General features: G+C 45.2%; 1 protein-coding gene across 6 annotated transcripts in view; it reads left to right on the top strand.

Moving 5' to 3' along the window:
* ASXL2 (ASXL transcriptional regulator 2) overlaps positions 1–25,822 on the top strand; it is a 132,257-nt gene that overhangs the window by 91,057 nt on the left and 15,378 nt on the right. For 5 of the 6 annotated variants that reach the window (XM_080390207.1, XM_080390208.1, XM_080390212.1 and 2 more), the window contains 6 exons: positions 1,141–1,256; positions 8,517–8,643; positions 15,610–15,750; positions 17,205–17,368; positions 21,719–21,815; positions 25,715–25,820. In XM_080390207.1, the coding sequence (XP_080246333.1) occupies positions 1,141–1,256; positions 8,517–8,643; positions 15,610–15,750; positions 17,205–17,368; positions 21,719–21,815; positions 25,715–25,820 (751 nt within the window). Of the gene's footprint in view, positions 1–795; positions 1,060–1,140; positions 1,257–8,516; positions 8,644–15,609; positions 15,751–17,204; positions 17,369–21,718; positions 21,816–25,714; positions 25,821–25,822 lie in introns of those variants that run through there. The other variant, XM_080390210.1, reaches the window with a different exon arrangement.

The raw sequence follows: 25,822 nt of genomic DNA, 5'->3' as shown, positions 1-25,822 counted from the left end.
TTTAACTGGCTGCCTCCATGGCCAGTCTCACAGATTACCTTTAAAGTTCATTGCAGGTGCAGCTGTAACTCGTTGATGTTCTTGGCTATGCATATGTAATGTTTGCTTTGTTATGGCCATCGTGCAGTGTAAGGCATTCTAATTAATGTCATCTGTTGTTTTTTTGTTGTTGTTGTTGTACTATTTCAGTCTCAGCAACTAAACAGCTTTAACTAGCCCTAGTGTGCCGATTACCTGGCTTTTTACGTAGGTACATGCAGTGGGTTAAACTGGGCCACTGGCCAGTATAGTATGTTTGCTAAGACAACAGAGGCAAAACGGTGATTATGAGAGACTGGGACCGAGTGATTTCCCTGGCTGGACATGTACCCATCGCCCTGCTGCCGAGTATTTTGAGTATCCTGTGCCAAATGGGTATATCCAAGCTACATGACCAGCTGTTATTTAATTCCTGTCCCTGGTTTGCTGGTTGTAAATGAGACCGTTTAAAAGTCTAAATCACCTGAAACTAGAACCCTTGCTTTAGGGCTCCATATGGCTAGGACTAGATTTCCTTAAGTGTCTAGGCTCATCCACTGAGAATATATGTTCATTTAACTGGGATATCCTGCATATTCCCATATTTCTTTTTAAAACGGAGCAAGTGATAGTCAAGTTCCACTTCCTTTACCTGTAATTTATCTTCCACTCTTGTGTGGGATTCAGATTTAATCTGACCAGAAACTGTTATCAGTTAGGTGTCTGACCACAGGTCATTCCACATGAAGACAGCCATTGCCTGTGTTTGTGTTTCAGCTGGATTTGAATTGGCTAAACCGTGTAAACCTGAAGCTTTTTCCCAAGCTGCAGTGTTGTTTGGCAGCGTCTATTTACAAGATGAATAAAAAAAGAGATGGACAAGAGAGGAAGAAACTGCAGTTGGTCGTAGGAATTGCTGTTGGCTTTCAGAGGAAAACAGCTGCCTTTGTGGTGGGGAGGAAGTAGAAATGATTGTTCATGCAAGAAGTAACATTTGCTAGAGGTGCAATTGTTACGAGCCTCACGGGATGATCTGAAATGGTAAGGACTGGTTAATGTGCTGCAGGCAAATGTATAAAGGTCAGATTATGTATACTTTTTTCTTTTTTTTTTTTCTTGTAGTGTCATCTAGACTGTCACAGACATCCTCTCCTCAGTCAAGCTGCCCATCACCTTCCATCCAGACAGGCAAAGTCATCTCCTCATCCCAGAAGCACAGCAAGAAGGCACTCAAACAGGTAAGTAGCCTAGTCTGGAACAGAGTTGAGGGACCACTGCAATAAATTTATTTCTCTGGCAAATCATTTTTCTCAGTGAAACAGCAGTCTGCAGGGAGGTAATTCAGGACTTCCTGGATGTCTCATAGTAAACAAGGTTTGGCTAAAAGATCCTTCTGTCTTAAAGGTGATTCAAAATATTGTGCTATGTAGTTATTTTGCTTTTTCCCTACATAAGCATCTGGACTTTTTAAAAATTATTTTAGAGAATGGGTGGAAAGCAACAGCATCTTTTACTCAGCCTTTTGATGAGTGCACTTGGCTTTCTACAGTCTTAGTAAATGGAAGGTGTTTTGGGGAAAAGAATTAAATCCACTGACTTCTTCCCCGAGTTAGCAGCATACTTTCCCTTCCAAGGAATTCTCTGTGTGCAGTGTGTATGTATATGTGGAGGGAAGAAGAGCACGCTGACTTTGTGTTGCACCTCCACTGGGTGTTAAAAGAGAAAGAGGAGGACTGATTATTTTCCATGCTTGGGGAATGACTGTTGAGTAGGCAGTGTTAATTGTGTGCACACAGGATGGAATGGGTGAGTGTACTTCAAATGATTTGTTTCTCCTAATGAAAAATGCAAGATAAATTAGGCCCCTGCACATCTTATTTGCAGGTGTTTCCCCAACTGCATTGTTTAATTTTCCATGATCCTCAGAAAGGAAATGCTTTATCAGGGTTAGATTTACTCCTTAGTAAAGTAAAAATCTGTAAGGAGTTATGAATCAAGTTGCAGAGGAGGTGCTAGTCCAGGGATTACGGAAGCTTGTCACACACAGATGAAATCACAATGTGTTCCAGATACGATTTACCTTTTCCAGCCCAGCCTGTTTTCCTGACTTTTTCCAGCTGAGAAGCAACACTCAGGATGGCATTCAGCTACCAGAGATGCTTGTGGCCTTGGGAAAAGGATCTGCAGTGAGAGAGAAGGACCTAATTAGGGCATATTGCTGAGGAGAATATTACAAGAGAAGATAAGGCAGCTGTATAAACTGGAGCTTTGTTTCCAGCAGGAGAGAGCTCAGCTGATGGCAAAATGAGATGCCAGCTTCAGGGAATCTTCTCTTTTCTTTCTTTTCCCACTTGGCTGTTTCTTGACAGAAGCATCGGTGTTAGTATGATGTTGCTTGCTGCTAGCTGCCATAAAGAAGTGAGATTGTGTTGTGACTTTAAGCAGATTTTCTTCTGAAGTTGGGAGTCAAGCTTCCACTTTCATTTGAATCCTCAGAAAATTGCTTCTCGCTAATTCAGCAAGATATTAATTATACTCTTTGCTTTTCCCTTCTCATCCCTCTTTAAGCCTGGCTGGCAATCATTTCTCACCAACATCCGCAAAGGCTTTTCTCTTTTAAGAGAGTGATCAAACAGGCTCAGGGCTTGTTACAAACAGTTCTTTCCCCTCTCATGCTCAGCAGCTCCCTCTTCATTTTCTGTGGTCTGTAGGTTCCTGTTTCACAGAATCTCAGGTTGAAAGGGACCTCTGGGCAAACCCACACACCATTTCCAAACCCATGCTCCATCTGCTTCTCTCTTCCTAGCCTCTGTCCTTACATGCCTAATAATTTTCTGCTTTTCATGTCAGAATTCCCCATGTCCTTGCTCCCACAGACTTTCCCTCGCCATTTTTATTCATTCCCCTCTTTCTCTCTTCCAGTGCAACGTTCTTATCCTGAGATGTCTACTTCCTAAGTATCCTTATTGCAGCATTGTCTCTGAATGTAATGAAATACGTCAGAGCCAACAAGATCCAAAATTTAGACAGTGTTCTCAGTGTCACTGTTAATCTCATTCATTTTGGGGGAAAAATATCAGGAACCCTGAAAGAGAAATGGGGAACCACATGGAGGCCTTGATGTCTGCATAGCATACCTGTTTGTACTTCACAGTTCTGCAGCTGTCTGCAGGGCAAAAAGCTGTCTCTGGTGGTCATCATCTTCCACCACAACAGCTCTTCTCCCTGAACTCAATTCTTATGTCCTGGAGTAGGCCATCAAATTGTAGCATAGTAAATTGCTTGCCTTCTAGGTGCATAGGAAAAAAAGCCGTTGCCGAAGAACACCATTACCGTTCAATTGTTCTAACTTACCTTAAGTTTGCTCTAGCTTTAGATCAAACTAAGACCATGGCGTGCCTAATCCTTTGCTTAATTTTAGTTCCAGTGGAATTCTGCTGGTTTGACCCAATATCGCATCTTCCACCTCTTCCTAAACGTGGTTGCCACTGTGGTCAGGAAAAGTTACAGAAAGTAGATAAAATGAGCTAATATAGATAGGAAGGAGACAGCAGTGTTTTAGAGTAGTAGGAAAAACATAAGCTACTGAGTGAAACGGGAATTGAAGAAAGCTTTCATATTTTTATATCTGTGACAGATTATTTGCTAGTGTGCACTGGAGAAGAAAGCTGGTTGATTCATCCCTCTCGTCTTAAGTGCTCAGTAATTGTTTTATTACTGGAGGGAAGAGAGCAGATTTCTAAGTAAGAACTTTTAATCCTGAAACACCATGGTGCCACTATGCTGACAATAAGTATCAGGTTCTTTAAGAAATAAGGATCAGAATTTAGTTCATAAACACATCAGAGTTAAAACTGTAAAGTCCAGCTGAATAATACGGTGTACACTGGTGTGCCATCACTACACAGTAGAGTAAGCAAGGAGATGGCCGCATTCCTTAGCACTGTTGGGAAAAATCCTGGGTTAGAGGATTGGCAGAGGCCTGTCAGTGCTCATCCTGCCATAAAGATAAAACAATGATGGGCAGAAACCCCCTTTGTTACAGTGAGTGTCTGCTGATACAAAACCCTACCACATTTAATTTATAATCCAAATCCAGAAAAATGAGCAGTTTCTCACCTGTCGATGGAAAATGCAGGTACTACTCTAATACGTTCCTCTGATCCTCTCCAATCCACTGACCTTGTCTCATCCTTACTTAGCTTGAGTGGTCATCCCAACGCCATCAGAATTCACAGAAACCCAAACTGGTGGGGATTGGAAGGAGCCTTAAGAATCCCCCTGGTCCAACCTGCCTGCTCAAGCAGGGTCACTCAGAGCCAGTTGTCCATGGCTGTGTCCAGACAGCTTCTGAATACCTCTGAGGAGGGAGGCTCCACAACTTCTCTGGGCAATCTGTGCCAGCACTTGGTCACCCTCACAGTAAAAAAAGTGATTCTTGTATTCAGATGGAATTTCTGATCCTGTGCCCGTCGCCTCCGGTCCTGGCACTGGGCACCGCTGGCAGAGCTGCCTGCGTCCCCTCGGCACCCTCCCGCAGGTGTTTATGGACACGGATCCAACCCCCTGAGCCTGCCCTGCGCCAGGCTGAGCAGTCCCAGCTCCTGCAGCCTTGCCCCCGAGCAGAGGGGCTCCAGTCCCACAGCATCTTGGTGGCCCCTCGCTGGACCCTCTCCAGCCTGGCCGTGCCCCTCTCGGGCTGGGGAGCCCAGCACTGAGCCAGCGCTCCTGGGGTGGCCTCTCCAGGGCTGGGCAGAGGGGAAGGATCCCTTCCCTTGATCCATATCTCATCATGGTGTTTTAATATTAGAAATTACACCGTCTCCTTCTGATGAGGTTTATACCGTTGGCTTCCATCTTTATCCGTTACACTTTTATCTGTTCCATGCAGATGGCCAGGGACTGGTTTGGGCTGCACTTAACAAAAGCTGTCCTTTTATGTGAAGGGAGCTGTACAATACAGCTTTTCTTTTCCCCACTAGGTGCATCCCCGTGGGTATTTAACATTGGTATTGGACTGTAGGCAGGTGCAGAGCAAGAAGGTGGGTGCTGAGGAGCAGCTCCTGCTGCTGTCCCTGTTGTCACCCACGGTGGAGCTGACAGGGAGGAGCACAGCTGGGGACATAAGGTCTTCGTTTTAATTGCGGTTAAAGGAAGTGCTGATGAGCCTGAATGGTGCCATTTTGATTTATGCCCTTTTTCAGCTCTGTAGAACAAAGTGGTGGTTTCCGCCCTCGGCAGCGGGGTTTGCCTCAGAGCGGCCCGCTGTGCAAATGGGCTGAGGGACACCTGCCCTCCACGGAGGGTGGCACAGCCAGGACAAGGGACAGCTTCAAGGCCAACAGAAGGCCAACACCGAGCCCCTGGGCACAGAGGGGGAATCCAGGGGGTGCTGTGGGGGCTGCTGCCTTCCCGGCTCTGGGGAGACGCTCCGCTGCTTCCAGAGTCTTCCGCAGCCGTGTGGAGCCTGGAAGCTGCCACCTGATTGGTGGGTGTGGAGAAGTTAGAGCTTTCCTGATTGGCTGGTACCTGATAGAGGTGGCCTGACAGTGTGGGGCCTTGCATGGCTGGAGCTGCTGGAGCGGGGACCTCCGTGGGGTGTTAGGGGGGAGCTGGGACCTCCGTGGGGTGTTAGGGGGGAGCGGGGTCTGATGTTGAGAGGGCTGGAGCAGCTCTGCTGTGGGGACAGGCTGGGAGAGCTGGGGAGGAGAAGGCTGCGGGGAGACCTTAGAGCACCTGCCAGTGCCTAAAGGGGACGGCAAGAAAGCTGGGGAGGGGCTTTGGGCAAGGGCAGGTGGCGATGGCACACGGGGGAATGGCTTTACCTGAGAGAGGGGAGATGGAGATGAGAGATGAGGAAGAAATTCTTCCCTGTGAGGGCGGCGAGGCGCTGGCCCAGGCTGCCCAGAGCAGCTGTGGGTGCCCCATCCCTGGCAGGGCTCAAGGCCAGGCTGGACGGGGCTGGGGGCAGCCTGGGCTGGGGGGAGGGGGCCCTGCCTGTGGCGGGGGGGTGGGAACTGGGTGGTCTTTAAGGTCCCTTCCCACCCAACCCATTCTGTGATTCTGTGAAAGAAAATAATGATAGTTTGGAACCTTGGAAGGACTAGGTTTTAACATCTGATCCCATGAAAACATTAATGCGTAACAACAATTGGTCCAGAAGTCTGTAAAAGGAATTTTAGCAGCAGCAAATATGGCTCTCTGGTACAGAAACAAGACATAACTCATGCTAATAAGGAATTGCAGCAGTGGGTGAAATGGGAGGAACACTTATAAGGTGTGCTTAGGTAAATCTGTTTGCAGGGGGTTTGTGTGGTTCAACTATGGAGTTACGCCTGGACATGAGCCAAAAGAATAAAAGGCATGAAGAGGGAAAGAGATATTTACATTTCTTGTTCAGCATAGTCAGCATCCAAATCAAACTCTATTTGTCTAAAGGTGAAGGTGGGACTACATGGTCCTCAAGGTTCATTCTCACCCAAACCATTCTGTGATTGTGTATGGCGTTACAGTTGGCCTGGTGCTGTTATAGGGGAGCTGAGGGATGCTGGGCCTGGTATAGGGTGTTATGGGGAGCTCTGCCTGGTGTGGAGTGTTACAGAGAGTTGGGCCTGGTTTACAGTGAGGAACAGTGGGCATAAGTTTAATAGTATAAGGAAGAACAGGACATAAGGAGAAGCTTTATGCCCATGAGGGCAGCCCTGCAATGGAGCAGGAGCCCAGAGAGGTTGCGTCATCTGCATCCTTGGGCGTTTCCAAGACTGGCCAGAGCCCTGAGCAACCTGGTGGGGTTTGGACTGGAGGAGGAGGTTGGACTGGAGACCTCCTGAGGTCCCTTTCAGCCCGAGTTATTCTATGATTATGACAGGGCTCAATATAAATTTAGATTTATCCAAGAAACCTCAAAACATTTATAACCAGGAATGTAAGTGCAAAGCTGACACAGAATTTAAAAAGAGGTATATAATGAATAATTTTTCCTCCTCTTCCCACACATGCCTCAGCCACCGTTGGCGTGGGCACTTCGGGCGCTGCATGACCAAGAACTGAGGTGACACAATGAACAAAAGGAGAATTGTTTTACTTAAGCTGAGATAAATGCAGCAATAAATGACATACAGAATAGCAGATGAACTGAATATACAAAACCTTAAATATTTGAAGTGATTCGCATAATGGCAGTACAGCATTTGCACAGCCCCCTGAACATACTAGTAGTCTTCGCAGTCTAGTGCTTTCTTGATATTCACTGTTGCCAGTGGTTCATCTTCAAAGAAGAATTTGTAAAAGCTTTCTTGAACTTGTTTATGGATTTGTTACTTGTACGAATGCCAGGTCTCTCTTTCTATATCTCTTTTTTTTTTTTTTAAAAGCCTTTGACCTCAATAATAAGAGGTTAATTGCATATTGCAGAGGTTACTTCCTCCTACTGATATTCAATTTTCCTGTTTCAGTTTGCTGAATTTGTTTTTAACCTGTGGTAGAAATGGATGGCTAAATAAGAACTATTTAATAAATCAGAAAATAGGGTTCTAACGTGTCTGTTCATTATCTGTATCCTCTTGTCAGTCTTCCTCATTTGTGTCTTTACAAACTGAAAGTCAGTCTGTCTGCTGTTTTCCTCCTGTAGCAGATTCTGCAGGTTCCTGCCTACTTTCAGTCTCTCGCCTAGTTCTAGCTACAGTATTGTTGTTGCTGTTATGTAAGGTGTTAACGGTCCCACTCATTTGTATATATGCAACACACATTTCCCATTACTACTTAGTTTGAGATTCTGTGGTATACTTGATATGTTGAAATTTATTCTGCTGTTAAATTTATTTGGGTTTGGCTTTCGTTTTTTGAAAACAGACACTTTGGTTTGGGTAAATGCTGCAGTTTCACCAAATGCCTTCTTACTTCCGTGTCTTAGTCATTTGTGCCTTTTAGGCTGTATCGTGGTACCTTAGCAGTCTGTTCAGAAACTAAGACACTAAAGGGAAGAAAATATAATTCTTTATCTTTGTTACTGTCCTATTACAAAAGTCTTGCCTAATGGGTAGTGTCTCTGTTGAAGGTTTTTAGTAAGTTACTACTTGCTTCTCCAGGAGACAGAAATGAATTACATGATGGTACTTTTACTTTGAAGTTATTTGTGTAATTACTTCTTGAACCAGCTCCAGATTTGGAATCCTTTCTCTTTGCATTCTCTAGAGCGTTGTTGTGTTTTGGTTTTTTTTTTTTTTCATGAAACAACACAACTTAAAGTGTTCTGCATCCATTAACATTTTGCTTTAGATGCAAAGGTAGAAAATCTGTCTATTTGTAGTAGTGTATTTAAATAGACAGTGTCAGTGTCCCATGCAAACTGAGTGTGTTTTGGAAGTTGTTTTGAACTTTTGACATAGTTAGAATCAACTATCAGTTGCTGTAAAAAAAGCAGTTTGTACTGTGTACTAATAATTCCTAAGAACATTTTAAATTTCTTTTTGGTCCTGTTCTTCTGTCCTCTTCCCCAGGCCTTGAAACAGCAGCAGCAAAAGCAACAGCAGCAGCAATGCAGAGCAGGCATGCCTGTGTCATCTAATCAGCACGTCCTTCTGAAGGCCGTCAAGGCAGCCAGTGACTCCGCACCTGCAAAGTCTGGTACGTGGCAGTGACACTATGTGTTCTTTTACTGTTGCCTCTCCTCAACTTGCCTTTTGTTGTTCTTAGGGGATGAGAAGAAAGTGTTCTTTTCAAATGGCGTTCTTTCTGTTTCTGAAATAGTCGAGCTTCTATTTTCCTGGCTTTGATTTTTATTAGGAATGCATTCAGTTAAGAATAGATCTTAAATAGATCTTATTATGCCATTGTGTGATTAAATAGCTGCTTTCTGTGATGTCTTCCCCTGTAGTTGCCTGTACGCTGTGGTCAGGTGCTTCTCATGGCTAAGCAAACAAGATGGTGTTTCTTTTAGTATTTTTTTTTTCCGAAGTAGCTTCTTATTCTGTAGTGTGGCTTTCATGTCTTGTTCTAAAGAATGTACGTTCTGATCTGAAAGATCCCCGAGAGAGTTGCAGCACTTAACGCTGCATTAGAAATTAATGAGGTCACCGCTCTTCTCTTGCTCATTCAACAGTGCGTTAGCGCCTTTACCAGCAGCAGCGTTTCACTAGTTACCATAAATTCTTGGTAGTTAGTTCTACCTAGTTTTCTTTAAATCCTTTTCAGTGTAACTGATTTCCATTATAAGCTCCTGGTTCAGTAAGCGTGGCTCAAGTTGGTTTCTTTTAGATGCAGAAAATGCCTCTGTGTTTGTATAGACTGATTTTCCTCTTGTACAGGTAAATGACTTTGCAGACTAACGCAGTTATTTTATGAATCCACAATTTGTCAAGTCATCTGTAAGCATCACAAGTAGTGGCTCTCTACCATCCCCCCAGATCACTAAAACATCCATTTGCTTTTTTGGTATTTATAGACCCACTGGTCTGATGTCTGCCATGAAATCAAAAACATTTGGCCTGGTGACCCGGGCCCTGCACTGCTGATAGCACCTGCATTGAGGAGTGTGTAAAAGCAGGGTAGGCATGTAGTAGTGTGCGGGATCCTCCAAAGCAGGAGGAGTTGTCTTTGTATTTCTTGGACTGGGTGGGATTTTCTTCAGTGGATTTACCTAACCTGGTGGATGGGAAAGTTGACTTTGTAAATGCCTCGTGGTAAACACCATGCTGTAGAAACTACTCATTTTGGGGCTTTTTTGAGCCAGGCTCCTTATACCTTTACTTGATGTCTCCTAATTATCAAACAGGCAGTGAACAGCTGTTGTTTATTCAACAATGTTTCCACTCATGACTTCTGTAGGCATCTCTTTTTCAATCTGAGGAGAAATCTACTATTATTTTCTCATTCCTCTTATGGAAAGCTATGTGCTTTTTGCAATAGAGAATGAAAACTGTACACAGTATGCAGGGTGCAAGATGCATTTTGAATTTGTATAGTAACATTTTTTCATTCTATATTTTGTTCATCTTTTCTTAACAACTCCTAGCATTCAGTTTGCTTTTTTTGACCCTGCCAAAAGTAGGCATTTCCCTAGAACTTTTCAGTCTGGGACTCTTTCCTGAGTTGTGATTATCTATTTTAGGGCCCAACAGTACGTCTGTAAGGTTAAGGGAGCTGTTCTTTTTGTATATCACTTCATGTTTCTGTACAGTGAATCACACCTGTTCTTTTATCACTCGGCCATTCATTGGCATGAAGTCCTGCAGGTGTAATGGAGCGGGGTGTTGGGACCTGAGAAACAAACAGAATTTAGGTACACAGGGTTAGTATACGTGGCATAGCAGTGAGAGAGGCAGGAGCAGGATCAGCAGTGTGTGTACAAAAGGAAGAGGGCTGGCTTTTTCAGGGTGAGATCTCTTCCAAAAACCAACAATCTCCTCCTCTGCTTCACAGCCCTGCTGATTCTGATCCTGTTTCACAGTCTTCTGTAACACGTGCACAGTCCCTGTCTAAGCCCTGTGTACTTCTGAAGTCCCTGGCCTTATACCCCATCTGTTACACTAATTATCATGGGTAAAATGCTGTGCTGCCTGTCAAACTCAGGCACTTCTATGAGACAGAAACTCCCTCCCCCTCAATAATTACCCTTTTTTTCCATCCTTCACCCTTGATTTACTTTACTGGCCCTGATTTATCTCAGAAAGATGGTGATCATGAAAATGTAACTATTGAGGAAGATGCAGCAAGGATGCTCGCTGTGGAAGACTTCTGTCAGGTGTTCTTTCACAGATGGAGTTGCTGAGACTGGCAGTCAAGGCCTGGGGAAGAGGAGAGAACACAACCAAAAAGAAATTAAAAATGGGAGAGAAATTAATCAGATCACAACAAAACTACATCTCCAATCCCAAATCCTAAGCTATTTTTCTTCTTAAAAATGATTTTTTGGTAAAGCATGATAACACAGGTAGTACCAACCTGTTACCTTACAGAAAGAAGAGGTTCCTTCATTATTCTTATTCCAGTCCCAAAAATTCCTCTTCCAAACGGTCAGTCCTTCAGCCAACAAGCCTGTGCTTAGAACAAGAAACAACTGCGTGTGGGGAGAGAGGGAAGCTGCATCTCTGCTACCAAGTCAGTCATTGCCAAAGTACTGGGCACAAGAACTGGCACTCAGTCAATCCATTCTGCTAAATTCCCTGACGCAGCTTTGACTCGGGACAAGCCAGCAGTCTCCTAGGCAATCCTTGGCACAGCTCAGTGTGCAGCACAGGCCAGACGTCATTCCCTGCAGGCAGTTTAATTTGTGGTCAGCCCTGCTGCGGGGAGACGGGAAGCATAAGGATGTGAACAAAGCTAGTTTGTGCCAGTTGTTCCCTGGGCCAGGGGAATGCCCAGTGTCACTGTTCCGTTTACTGGTATAGAAGTAGCCAGAGAGGATTGTACAACAGCAATAAGACAATATTAGCGTGAAAAACATTTTGCTTTTGCATATTCCTGGTGTAATTACATGAATGTTTAGCTGAAATTCACTGGTCAGGTTAAGAAATCTCATAAAGCCTTCAGAAAACAGGCCTAGGAGCACCCTTGAGAGCACATTTAGTCCACATCCTTTCTGCAGGGCAGGATCTATGATGCAATCCTGACAGATGTTTTCTTCAGTCTGTTCCGAGAGATGCACTGACGCAAAGGCCAGAAACTTCCAGCAAGTCTTGCCCTTCCTGCTTTAACTTCACCCATAAAATGTTTTTCTTAGCCTCTGATCAGAATCTTTTTTTTGCTTCCTTGGGTTTGAACCCAAGATTTCCTGTCCTATCCACTATGGACACAGTGCAGGTTGTTTGATTGCTTCTCCCTACTGCCTTTTACATAACAACTGGAGATGTTTCCTCATCTCGTGCCGAGTTTCTTTAGTATCAAATTCTTTCTGTGTTTTAGTTTGTTTGTTTATTCTCCCTTTCAAAGTAGCGCTGAACAAATCCAAACCAAAACTAGACCAGTCTGTCCTGGCTTGCTGGTTATGTACTGCTGGAATGTTTCTTGTAACATCTGTTCAGCCATATGCAAGGTTGCGGCTATGCGCCATATATCCGACTGAAAGGAACAGGCATATTTATCAGCTGTACTTCATGCATCATTTAATAGCAGAGTAAGTACTTAACAGTTGATGAGGTTGCCTGTTCCCAGGCAGCTCTGTAGTTCACACCCTTTCAAAAAGGTTAAGGAGAAAAAGGTTAATATCATCTTCCTTGTTAGAAATGCAGTCCTGAACTGGCACTTGTGCCCTTTACACCTAGACTGGTGTGGTCTGAGAAGGAAGCTAAAATTAATCCAGTAGAACATTATATATTTCCCATGATGGTATTAAGAAAATGCAGTGCTGGGTGTATGAAGTTTTTAGCATAAAATTATGGTTTAAAAGACTTTTTTTAATTTCTCTGCTAACTGGGATTAAACCTGAATGATTCATTAGCGCAGCAGGCAGATACCGTTCTGCGAGAACCTCATCTCCTGAGCTTCTTGCCCCAGGAGGAACTGCATCTTCACTTGGGGAAGTAGGAACAGGGGAGACGTAAGAGGGACTGAAACAGGTAGGATATTTTGTAAGATTGTTAGCTAACATAGAGTCATTATTAAAATAGACTAATGGAGTAAGTAATCCACACTCATGTCACTTAGACTACTTAAACTATTGTTTGATGTCTTTATTTTTTGTGATTCTAATGAGGCTTTTGCCTTTCCTGAGTGTGGCCAGGATACTGCTGCTGGAGGCCTGCTGTCTGGTCCTTCCCAGGCACTGCATGTCAGGCCCCTGGGCCAGGTGGTCACAGCATATCGGTTTCTCTCCTTATTTCGGTTTCACACTTCCTAAACTATTGCCACATCCACTTCAATCATGGGTAAACTACTTACTTCCAGCATCTCTATTAAGTTTTTGTTACTGGTTGGTGTTTTTCACTTTCCTGTATTTTGCTGCTATGTTACAGTTGCAAGGTATTGTACATTCTGCTTGTCAACTTATCCAGCATTTCTAGTACTGCTCTGCAAATATGTTAGAATCATAGGATCATTCATGTTGGTAGGGACCTCAGGAGGTCTCCAGCCAAACCTCCTGCTCAGAGCAGGGGCAGCTCAGCCTCCACCAGGTTGCTCAGGGCTCTGGCCAGTCCTGGAAATCCCCAAGGATGGAGATGACGCAACCTCTCTGGGCTCCTGCTCTCTCATGGGGAGAAATTTTTTTCCTTATGTCCTGGCTGAGTCTTGCCTGTGTTCTCTCATCCTCCTGCCATGCACCACGGTGACAGGCCTGGCTCCATCTTCCCTGATTTGTTGCCAGCCTCCAGGCATGGTGTGAGCATGGCTGGCTGAGCCTGGCCACCTCACCTGCTGCTTACCTCTCTGGTTGTCCACCCATCCAGCCCCTAATGTCCCAGCTCGTGTACAGTATTGTGGAACATGATGTCAAGTGCCTTGCTTGAAGTCAAGGTAAATGGCATCCAAGTCTCTTCCCTTGTCCATAAATCCAGTAATTTGCTTGCAGATATCATTTAGGCTGGTGACTTACCATGATTTGCCCACAGTAAGTCCATTTATCCATGGTAACTCCAGTCATGATTATCACAGAATGGTTTGGGTGGGAAGGGACCTTATGACCTAAAAGACCATCCAGTTCCCACCCCCCCGCCACAGGCAGGGACCCCTCCCCCCAGCCCAGGCTGCCCCCAGCCCCGTCCAGCCTGGCCTTGAGCCCTGCCAGGGATGGGGCACCCACAGCTGCTCTGGGCAGCCTGGGCCAGCGCCTCGCCGCCCTCACAGGGAAGAATTTCTTCCTCATCTCTCATCTCCATCTCCCCTCTCTCATGTAAAGCCATTCCCCCGTGTGCCATCGCCACCTGCCCTTGCCCAAAGCCCCTCCCCAGCTTTCTTGCCGGCCCCTTTAGGCACTGGCAGGTGCTCTAAGGTCTCCCCGCAGCCTTCTCCTCCCCAGGCTGAGCCAACCTAGCTCTCCCAGCTTGCCTTAGGAGAGGTGCTCCAGCCCTCTGATCATCTTACCATCATTATGTCCTTTGTGTGCCCAAAAATGTGCTCCAAGAGGGGTCACTCCATGATTTTCTCAGGGAGAAAAGTGAGGCTAACCATTCTGTCTGTTCTCACATTGTCTATTTGGCCCTTTTTGAAGGTGAGTGCAACGTTTTCCTTTCTTAGTTGTGAGGAATCTCCCATGATCTTAATTTCTTTTCAATGACGGTAGAGAGAGGCCTTCTAAGGACACTGGTGGGCTCCCCCAGGTCCCTTGGGTTCAACTCACATTGTTCCACAGACTTGTAAGGGTAGAGGCAACCTTCTGATTCATCTTCCTTGCCTATCTTTCCTGAAGAGTTTGTATCTATCCATGCCAGCATCAAGCCATGTGAGCTTTCCTGCCTTAAAGATTGTGAGGGACAGAAAGAAGTTCAGGATCGAACTCATTTCCATGTGGTCTCAGGAAGGCCGTATTCCTCAGGTTATGCTATGACCTTACTCGACTGTTTTAGGGTAGGAACTGTGTGTGCTCATGCAGCCCCCCATTGGACTGTAAATTGATTACTGTAGAAGTCTTTGAATGCTATGGCAATGTGAGTGGCTTTGTTTTCTCATCATATTTCATGAAGTTCTTTTTTTCCCTCCTATCCATGTGGTAGTACATAGGAATAGTTCACAGCCAGGACAGTGGGATATATTGAGGCAGAGAGAAAGAGACAGAGGGGCACATGGGAAGCAAAGCTAGCAGACTGGGTGAAGGACTTGATTAATGCAAGTCATTAATCAGAGCCAGTGTTCAGTTTTTTACTTGATCATGTGTGTTGTGGAGTTTCTCTTTCGAGGTATGGGACTTAAGTAATTTTCCAAACTTGAGTGAGTTTCTGTTATTACGCATAAACCTAAAGAGAGCAGAGGGAAGACCATCTTGTGTTCTGAGTTCATCTCACTTAAGAGGAGGGAAAGGAAGGCAGTGAGAATCTAGGGAAGAAGCTCTTCCCACCAGCAGAAAAAATACTGCTATACAAAAGAGAATGTGGGTGGCAGTGATTTGTTAGAAGACATCATAGTGGTGAAATCTGTCTAGTGTGGCAAAGTAGTGACTTTGGAGGAGGACATGAAAATATCTCTTGAGTATTTGAAAGAGGAGGAGGAATTACTGAGGGTGGTCTAAAAGAACAAAAGCCACAATAGTAGTTTAAAATTCAGAAAGTACACGTAAGTATGAAGAGATTTTTCCCCACAGTGAACTCAAACAGAAACTAAATCTTGCTGGAAGGAAATTTTAACAAAATCATTACTGGATTGGATGTAGACAAGAAATAAGGTGGGAGTAAGTGGGAGTCAGACTCAAACCGCAAATGCAACAGCTGTCCATCCTTTTATTTTGCAATAGTTTGGATAGCTACAAAGGGGTCTTCTACTTCCAGCCTGTTGGGAACTAAGTGCTACAACAACAAAGGAATACAAGTATCCTACAGGTACTGGTCCCAGAGCTTCTAGAATTAGGGTGTGCATGTTAAAGAATCCTTATTTCAGTCCAAACAGATGTCTCATGTAATATGCCTTTGTACATTCCTGTTTTAAATGTTTCAATTTCTTGTGCAGCTTGGGAAGGAAAGCAGTCAGATGGACAGTCAAGCAGCCCTCAGAACTCCACCTCCAGTTCCTCTTCCTCCGTTAAGCTCGATAACTCCTTGCCAGGGTTGGGGAAGAAACCATTCCAGAGATCTGACAGGCTCCATGCAAGTAAGACATTTATTTTTCTGCTTACAGAGATGTGGTTGCTCTGATGACAGAACATAAAGCCTAAATAGCAAAACTGAGTTAAATGTTTAATTAATTCCATTGCTAAAGTAACTTCTGGACAATTCTGGAAGGTACTGCTGGTATACTGTATAGATTAGGATAAACAATTCAAACCTTACATATTGCAAATAAGCCTTCTCTCATTTCTCACCATCAGGGGTTTCTACCTGGGAATTTGCAACTTGTTGTTTGAGAAGTAAAAAAGGACTTGCTTATTTAGCAGGCTCTTTAATGTACTTAAGACATTTTGATAACATTAAAAAGAAGAAAGAAGTTCCTTCCCAGGTCTTTGTATTTCAGACCCCACTGTTATTTGGCTTCCTTCCCATTCATTGCAGTTAGGTCTTTCTCAACCCTCCTGTCCCTTTGTGGGTTTCTTTGCATATCCCAACAATGCAATTGACTTTAGTGAACTTAAGGATATTCTGAGGCCTCAGTCTGTGCTAATCATCCTAGATTTTCTTTATCATTGATGAAAACAGATGCTTTTCATGGCATGTTTCATTTGTCCCCTGTAATTAGGAAATTCTGTGACTTAAGTGTATCATAAGCCTGCAGAGCCGTTTTCTGAATGACTTCTAATAGAGCAAACTTCTCCTAACGAAACAAGCCTCCATGGCATTTATTTTGTTAGGTACTGTTACCTTAAAAATGAATTGCTGCCATCTCTGAAGTCAGGGGGAGCTGTGTCTTCTTTAATATTAACCATTTTGCTAATAATGCCCTTTTAATCTAAGCTTCAAAACACATGGTGTTTTGCCAGTAGTAGACAGTGGATGCATCCAAAGGAAATAAGAGTACACAGTACATATGCTTTCTTCATTACGCTTCTCTGAATTTGAAGCACATATGTGAGGCTGACTGTAGCAGAAAGGTTAATGCTGGACTTGCTGGCTTTCAAACATGGAAAAGGAAAGGGAACAGTTACTCAGCATTACTGCTTTGTCTAGTGTTGTGGTTTCTACCAAGCACAATAAGCTGATTAATTTTTCTGAAATGCTTTTGCTGAGACCGAAGTAGGAAAGTCCAAGAAGAAATCCTGAGGAGCAAACTGACCTTAACTAGAGTCTTAAAATAGAAAATGGATGTGGCTAAAAGCAGTTCTAGAAACGCCTCTGGAAAAGACTCCTTGCCAGTCCCCAGATAGGAAGGATTCCTACAAAAGCTAGGTGAGCTGATGCAGGCTACAATGTGTTAGGTCTGGAAATTTGCTGTGCTGGAAAGAACCTCCCACATTTTGTCTATAACTGTATGTGCAAAGGTACAATGTATATTTCGAGTCAAGGTGTGGAATGGATTACTAAGGTGGCATTTTGAAAATCTCAGGTACAGTGAACTCCACAGGAGCCTTTAATCCTCTCTTAGGTAAGATGTATGTCTCTGGTTCATTGCAGGGCAGCTGAAGAGAACAAAGTGTGCCGAAATTGATGTGGAAACTCCTGACTCCATCCTCGTGAACACAAACCTGCGGGCACTGATCAACAAGCACACGTTCTCTGTTCTGCCTACAGAATGCCAGCAGCGCCTGCTGCTGCTGCTGCCAGAGGTGGACAGGCAGGTACGTCATGGTTTCTGTTGTGGAGAGAAGCTAGGCTCTTAGGTGTCAGTAGGGAGTGTCTCTAGAAGTAATTCAGACTAGATGTCCAAATACTGTGTTTATGTCTAATGGGGTAGACTTTTTTCCTCTATGCACAGTGCAAAAAATTGGAAAATTCTTCAGTGATTCATTTGGGTATTTGTTGCTACCAGAAAAAAAAAAAGAATTCAGGTTTGATAAACCAGTGGCTTCATTCTGTTTAATCCATTCCATATTCCCAGCTGCAGTAAGTACAATACTTGTTACACTGAGCTTGAGGGCCAGGAGTGATGGGAATGCAGCAGCTTCAGCATCTTCCTCTCTCCTGTGCTCTCCCAGACTCTTCAATACAGGATTAACCCTGCAGCCTTTTAGACTGGTGCCTTCCCACAGAATACCTAAACGGATGCTGCCCTGTAGTTCCAGCCTTTTCCGTTTCTCATGACCTTGTGTCACTGCTGTCAAATTCTGAATTTGGTAAAGTGAAAACCGAATGAGTTTTCTGATGCATATTGATTGCAGAAGAGAATTGATCTGCTTCAGAGAGCTTGTGTCCTGCCCTGAAACACACATTGGATAAAAGAGAAGGGAGTTTATTTTTGTGGATTGTCTGTCTAAGATCTCTTGGTGTGCAAAGAGAGAAATTTGGAAAAGCAGAAAAGTACGCAGTGGGGAGGAATGGGTTCAATTGCTCTGGGACTGGCACAGAAAAAGCGGTGAAGGTTCTCACTGAGCTCTTCATTAAACAGTTGGTGATAACTGGAACTATCACCATGAGTGACAAGAGGGTAAGAACTCAGTCTTCAGTATTGAAAGAACAGCTAATAGAATGTTTGGATGACAGTTGCTTCAACTCGGCTGGATCTGATGAACCCCTCCGAAGGGGTACATAAAAGAACTGCCTGAAGCAATTTCAGCATTATAGCAGTTTTCTTCAGCAGCTCATGGAAGGCAGGGATGATACTAAGAGATGAGAAAAGAACAAATGTCGCACTTGCATGTAAAAGGAGGAAAAAACAAATGAGTTGAGGAAGTGAAGTTCAATCTGTTTATGCTCAATACTGGAAAAGTCGTAGATAGAAAAAGGTTGTTTCCTTCCTTTGGTTTAGTATCTTTACCAATGGTCTGAATGAGGGGATCGAGTGCACCCTGAGTAAGTTTGTGGACCACGCTAAGTTGGGCGGGAGTGTTTGTCTGCTGGAGGGCAGGAGGCTCTGCCAAGGAATCTGGGCAGGCTGGGTCGACGGGTGAAGGCCAGCTGTATGAGATTCAACACGGCTCAGTGCTGGGTCCTGCACGTGGGTCACAACAGCCCCACGCAACGTTACTGGCTTGGCGCAGAGCGGCTGGGAAGCTGCCTGGTGGGAAAGGGTCTGAGGGTGCTGGCTGACAGCCGGCTGAATGTGAGCCAGCAGTGTGCCCAGGTGGCCGAGAAGGCCAACAGCATCCTGGCTTTGTCAGAAATAGTGTGGCCAGCAGGACCAGTGCCCTGTACTTGGCACTGGTGAGGCCACTCCTTGAATCCCGGGGTCAGTTTCAGGTCCCTCACTCCAAGAGGGACCTTGAGGTGCCAGAGCGTGTCCAGAGCCGAGCAGGGGGCTGGGGGTTCAGCCTGGAGAGGAGGGGGCTCAGGGGGGACCCGATCGCTCCCTACAGCTGCCTGGGAGGGGGCTGCAGCCAGGGGGGTCGGTCTCTGCTCCCAGGTCACAAGCGACAGGACAAGGGGGAACGGCCTCAGGCTGCACCAGGGCAGGTTTAGGTTGGAGACTGGGAAACATTTCTTCACCGAAAGGGTGTCCAGCACTGGGACAGGCTGCCCAGGGAGGGGGGGGGGGCACTGTCCCTGGGGGTGTTTAAAAGATATGTAGACACAGCACTCAGGGACACAGTTTAGTGGTGGGCTTGGCAGTGCTGGGTTAACAGTTGGGCTTGATGATCTTAAAGGTCTTTTCCAACCTAAACGAGCCTATGATTTTACCTTATTCATATGTTATGTTTGTCTTCAGCATTCCTACCCCAGCTGGCTGGGAGCTTCAGAGCAAAGTGGGATTCTGTGCTACGCTTCCACTTCAGCTGTAGGGGTGTTAATTCAGATGCCTTAGCATATGTGCCTAGAGCTGTTTTAAATGTTCTTTAGATATCAAAACTGACTTCAAGATGCCACTCCAGATGGAAATCTTCTGCATGTCCTGTCTCAGATCTGCAAGTCCCTTGAAGATACTTTTCTGTGTGGTGTACTTTTTTTGTGTCTCCTAGCTAGTTACTCTGGGCTCCTTTTGTAGAAGGTGGAAATCCAGTTGGCACAGTCAAGAGCCTGTGACCACATACAGGTGTCTACTTCAAGCCAAGATGAACAGAGTCCCCACCTCCATACACTGAAGTGATTTGATCACTGTAGACTGTGAAGGGACACCAACTTAGCTGCAGACACTTCGAGCCCAGACATACATGTTTAGTGAAGTTGTATCATCTTCACAGCTGTGCTGCTCTTTCAGTTCTCACAGAATGTTTATAGTACACGTGGGTTTGGCAGCTGCACTGTGGTCTGCTTTATGGAGAATGCTTTGCTGGACAGATAGTGTTCGTTTGGAGGAGTTCTAACGTTCTGCGTTCTCATAAATTGTAATCTTCAGTCAGCATTCGTTGGGGACTTGTTAGTCCAAGGCTGATACAATAAATATTTGAGGGAATTGTTTTATAAATCCTGTGGCCTTTGTAATAATTAGGTATGTGTCAAAATATGATGTGATGGTGTTTGCAGCTGGAGTTTACTGGTAAGAACCTCCCAGCAGATGGTAAGACATTTCTGTCCTGACTTTTAAGTTTAATTGTCCTTAAATTGAATTAGAATTTGACTGAGCGCAAATTTTGACTCACTAAATAATACTGCTTGGCTCCTGAGAGGACAAATTTTACATTTCACTGCAGTAAATCTTCCAGAGCAGCCCACCACATCAAGTGCTGATGCATGCTTTATCAAATGTCAGACTTGGCTGTGGTAAACGGGAGAAGAGGTGAAGGCGTTGGACATGCCAGTTGCGAAAGGTCACCTGTCTGTGGTGTTTTGCTTGGCAGCGACTCAGTCTGAGCTGTTACAGCTGGGGCTTCTGTAGAAGAGAAATGAAGGCACTTTGAGGCGTGACCCAGTCAGCCGTGCAGTAGCTGTCTGTCCTCCAGCACGAGGAACAGGCAACACAGTATATGCAGCAGAGGAGAGTCTTGTGAATTTCGCTCCCTGTAGTCAAATCAACAGAGATCTGGACTAGAAAATAAATCTCTGCTTTTGTAATCCCTACAATGGCTGCTTCTAACTTAAAAATTAAAAATCTCTCACTAAATCTTACCTACAAAACCTTTTATTGGGTTGCTTCCATCATTTTAGTTACCTGCGTCACAAATGCTGCCCCCAGAAAAGCAGTGTTTCTGTTGAGTCCTGTACCGCGGAATGTTTGCTGCATGGATCTCCCAGTGTAACCAGATGTATCCTACATTTGGACAGTTGCATTTTGCTTCTTTGCTCAGATTTATTATTTATGCAAGAAATGGAAGCCCAACAGTTTTGCCCATTGCAAGTTTTTGTGACTTACTGAATGATACATGTGTTTTTGTGTTTCTAGTAAAGAAATTCCACATTTACTTCAGCAGGAAAAAAAGAGCAAAAGCAAATGTCATGTAGGTTTTATTACCCTGATTATAATTTAGCACCACGTGATGTTCCTGTCTCAGCCTCATGTGTTGTCATTTATGTCCTGCTCTATAGCATGACTGCCCTATTTGGTTAACCATATTTCAAAGACAGAATGGGTTTTGAGCTTCATTTCCCCCTGGTTTTTCTGAAGCATCCATGGTGTTATGACTATGTGTTCTGAAGTAAGTTTTATGCGGTAACTTTTACATCCTTGCTTTTCCTTCATGCACTTTTTTTACATTCAGCAGAAGACAGCAGAGCTGGCACTTTGGGTGGTAGTTCAGGTGACATTGTGCATTCATCTTGCAGGGGACGGGGCATCTGAAGAAGCTTTTCAGAGGCTGTGCTGTTCTCTTTCCTCAAGCCTCCTTGCCACCTGTACCATCTGCTGCTCGTGTATGTTTGTGCGGCGGCAGGACTGTGGAGGCTTGGGCTGAGGCAAGGAGGAGGAAAGTTTACCACAGCCTCCTGGATCCCAGCCTTGGCTAAGCACAGCCCTAAGAAGGCTGTTGATTTTCTTCTGAGTTAAAGGCAAATTCCAGAGAGATTTGTGGCAATGTTGGGACTCTTGCTCTGTTTTCAGCTCCCATGTGACACTTGCCTTTCCAACCAGTTAATACTGGCTGCTTTGTCATGTGTTCCAGGTTGGGGCAGATGGTTTGATGAAGCTGAGTGGCTCTGCGCTCAACAACGAGTTCTTCACTTCAGCTGCCCAAGGCTGGAAGGAGAGGTTGTCAGAAGGTAAACCTCCCCACACAGTGAAACGGAATGCTAGAAAGCTTTCTGCTAGTAAATGTTTTGGGGGAACGTGTGAAAAATATTTGATGGAGAAGTTGCAGCACTGAAGTGACTTACTAGGTGAAGACAGCTGTAGTCAATATAGGAGGGCAAGTGCAAGCCTAGAACTATGTAATCTCAAGGTCATAGAGGGGACTGCAGTAAGGAGTTTTCTTTTGAACTTCACATGTGGAAAAATGAGCAAGCCACTGGAAGAGATGACGAAGGAAAAATGTGTTTAAAATCTTGCTAAAATGACAGTAGAGTTGTGTTGTTATTTTCAGGTTGTGATAGCTAAGTACAGCCCGCTGCAGTAGAGAAGGTAAATGTATTCCCAGAGTAATGCACTTTAGCTAGACAGCTTCGCTGATGACACAGTGGTATGGTCAGTCCTTTGAGCCATAGTTTTTTGTATAACATAAGTTGGCCATTGACTGATCTATAGGACTCCTGTGCCTTCAACAATCATTTGCATCTTGAACTTGGAGGTGTTTAATTCCATGGTTTGATCAAATTATGTCATTAGAAGCGCCCTCGCTCATTGCGGGCCAGGACCATTTCCTCTACAGAACTAAACTGCGCAGCCTGTTACCAGAGTTTTTACAAAGACCGTAGCACCAATCATGACTCACTTGAAGAAGCGGGTATCAGATACTCACACCCAGGTGATTGACTCATAAGAGGCTTTTCCACAGAACAGGAATCCAATTCTATATCAACAACCCTTTTTATTTGTGGGTTCTGGGTGTATTTGTGCCAGTAAACAGGAAGGCATAGAACTCGGCTGTCTAATCAGTTTAATTGTTAAAACCACCCCCAGTTCTAGCCACCATCATTTAGTGTTTTCATGCTTCTTAGCAGACCCGTTTGTCCATTCATGAGACATCTAGAGGGTGCAGCTACGTTTATGCAAAGACTTTCTCACCAGAGTAAAGCTGCTGTAGAACCTACTAAGGTGGTGAAGCTTGCAACAAGCAGGGTGAAGCCTGGAGATCTCCACTGTTGTTCCCACTGAGCACTGTATCTCCACTCGAGTATTAAGCCCTGATGCCACTGTGGGCAGAGCAGTCCCGTAGGCTTTGTTCAGCTAGTCCTCAGGGTACTGAGAATTCATAACAAATGCTGTTGGGACACTCACGGTATTATTTAATGTATGCAGGCCTGGGCAGCCTCAGTGTCATTGGGAAAGTCATGCAGTGAGCCCTCTTGGAGCACACCTCTGGGCGTGTGAAGGTGGTGGTGAACTGGGAAGAGGATGGTCTTGCCAATACCCTGAATAGCTTGGCTGTATGAAAAATGACTTTATTTGTGAACAAAGGGAGAACGGTGGGCATCGCTGACCTCAGCCTAAGCAACGCTTTTGATAACTCTCTCCTGCAGTGCTCTTGTATCCAAGCTGGGACACAAGGGTCTAGATGGATGGACAACCAGATGGGTGAAAAGCTGGTTAGACAGGCTTGGAGCCATGGTTCCCTCTTGGAGGCTGGTAACAAGTGGGAACGGGCAGGATCTATCCAGGCACCGGTCCTATTTGCCGTTTTTACCGGTGTCCCTGGTGGAGTTTGTGAAGGACACCAAATTGGGGTCCAGTCAGCACACTGGAGGGCAGAGCTGCTGTCCAGCCAGACAGGACAGGCTGGAGATGGGCAGGATCCTGCTCCTGGAAAGGAAGAGCCCCTGGTAGTGATACAGGCTGGGGAGGGGTGACCTGATCGCAGCCCCCTTATGCCTACAGGGAGGCTGTCAGGAAGATGGAGCCAGGCCTGTCACCGTGGTGCATGGCAGGAGGACGAGAGAACACAGGCAAGACTCAGTCAGGACATAAGGAAAAAAATTTCTCCCCACGAGGACGGTCCTGTTGTGGAGCAGGAGCCCAGAGAGGTTGCGTCATCTCCATCCTTGGGGATTTCCAGGACTGGCCAGAGCCCTGAGCAACCTGGCAGAGGCTGAGCTGCCCCTGCTCTGAGCAGGAGGTTTGGCTGGAGACCTCCTGAGGTCCCCACCAACCTTCAGGTAGACATTTGTAAAGTAAAGTTACTGTTGCCTGACTGCAAGCTACCACGTAGGTTTTCACTGCTGTGAACAACTGGGCTGATGAGATGTAAGATTTTAGTTGAACTCTCCCAACTGGAAGACAAAGGTGGCATAACCACAGCAGTGAAAATCCAGGAATTCACCACTACAGCTGAAATTATTTCAAATGAATGAATTTTGTACCCTGTTGGTAAATTACTCTAAAGGCAGGCATTCTACTGTTTTCTGTGCAGTGGACTTTCTATATTTATTTCCTCAGAGGGTGCTTAGAGGGCTGGAGCAGCTCTGCTGTGGGGACAGGCTGGGAGAGCTGGGGTGGCTCAGCCCGGGGAGGAGAAGGCTGCGGGGAGACCTTAGAGCACCTGCCAGTGCCTAAAGGGGGCCGGCAAGAAAGCTGGGGAGGGGCTTTGGGCAAGGGCAGGTGGCGATGGCACACGGGGGAATGGCTTTACATGAGAGAGGGGAGATGGAGATGAGAGATGAGGAAGAAATTCTTCCCTGTGAGGGCGGCGAGGCGCTGGCCCAGGCTGCCCAGAGCAGCTGTGGGTGCCCCAACCCTGGCAGGGCTCAAGGCCGGGCTGGACGGGGCTGGGGGCAGCCTGGGCTGGGGGGAGGGGTCCCTGCCTGTGGTGGGGGTTGGGAACTGGATGTTCTTTAAGGTCCCTTCCCACCCAAACCATTCCATGATTTACCTGACCAAGTTTATACAAAAACAGAAGAGGAACTTGAGGTACCAGAGATTTTGTTTTGGGCTCTCTGTACTTGCTGCAATGACAAGATGACTGTCCTGATTGAGTGCTGACAACTAACAATGTACTAAAGAGGGACACACTCTTAGTTTCCTTTGGACGTATTTTGATAAGTGCACGGAGACAAACTCAGCAAGAATTTCGTATGAGCCCCTTATTTCGTGGGAGAAAATTGCCGAGAAACAAACTGAGCGGTGACAGAAGTAGCCAGTTTCCACTGACCCCTTCAAGGATTCCCTCCCCTTTCATAAATGCAGTGTTGGAAAAGATCCGATTCTCGTAACTCTTTCTTCCAGTGCTTAAGAGTACAAACAAAATAGTGTGCGAACTGGATAAACCTTGAGAATGAATCAAGTCTTGAGGCTCAAGGTCACATGTCTATCATCAAAGCACTACAGTTGTGTCAAAAAAGCGGAGTTTCTTGTTATCTAATGATTAGCTCTTACAAACCTTAATGGCTCAAAGCTGCCTTGGGGAGGGTTCAGACATGACATTAGGAAATATTTCTTACAAAGTGTAGTACGTGTATGTGTGAAATGTGCACTTCAGATGTGTGAGAGGGGTTTTTTGTTTCCCACCTGCCTGTGACAGAATAGCATCCGTTGCCAGAAATATTTACTGTCATTTGTGCTGGACAAGAAGTCTTTGATGTTCTTGCATGCGTGTTTCGCCAGAGCTACTCATGACTGTCGTTTCAAGGTGCCATACTGCTTTGCTGTCCGCACAGGCAGTATCTTCCGATTCTTGAGAAAATGGCAGTTGCATAGTACGTGCATACATTTGTGTATAGATTTGTATTCATTTAGTGTTATTTTGCGTAAAGCATCTATTGGCAGCCAGAGTGGATGCTGACAGGGAAGGGCATGAAGCTGTTGCCCATCCAGTGCAAGGAGCAGGCAGCAGAGAAACACTTGGCAACTCAGGAGAAATGATGAAGTACCACAGTACTACGGTGTCACAAGCTGCGGGGGGGACTTCTGAGATAGCACTCTTACCTGCAGGCACAAAGGCTCCTGTGCTTATCCTGATTCCTTTTATCCATAGCATTTTTTTGAAGTTATCTTCTGTTGCATTTTGCAGGTGAGTTTACACCAGAAATGCAGCTAAGAATACGGCAAGAAATAGAAAAGGAGAAGAAGGTTGAGCTGTGGAAGGAACATTTTTTTGAGAGCTACTATGGTCAGAGGT

The sequence above is a fragment of the Falco punctatus genome, assembly GCF_963210335.1.
Source record: "Falco punctatus genome assembly, chromosome: 5".
In the NCBI taxonomy this organism is placed as follows: Eukaryota; Metazoa; Chordata; class Aves; order Falconiformes; family Falconidae; genus Falco; species Falco punctatus.
Note: the sequence above shows the minus strand (reverse complement) of the source record. Positions and strands in the feature narration are given on the sequence as shown.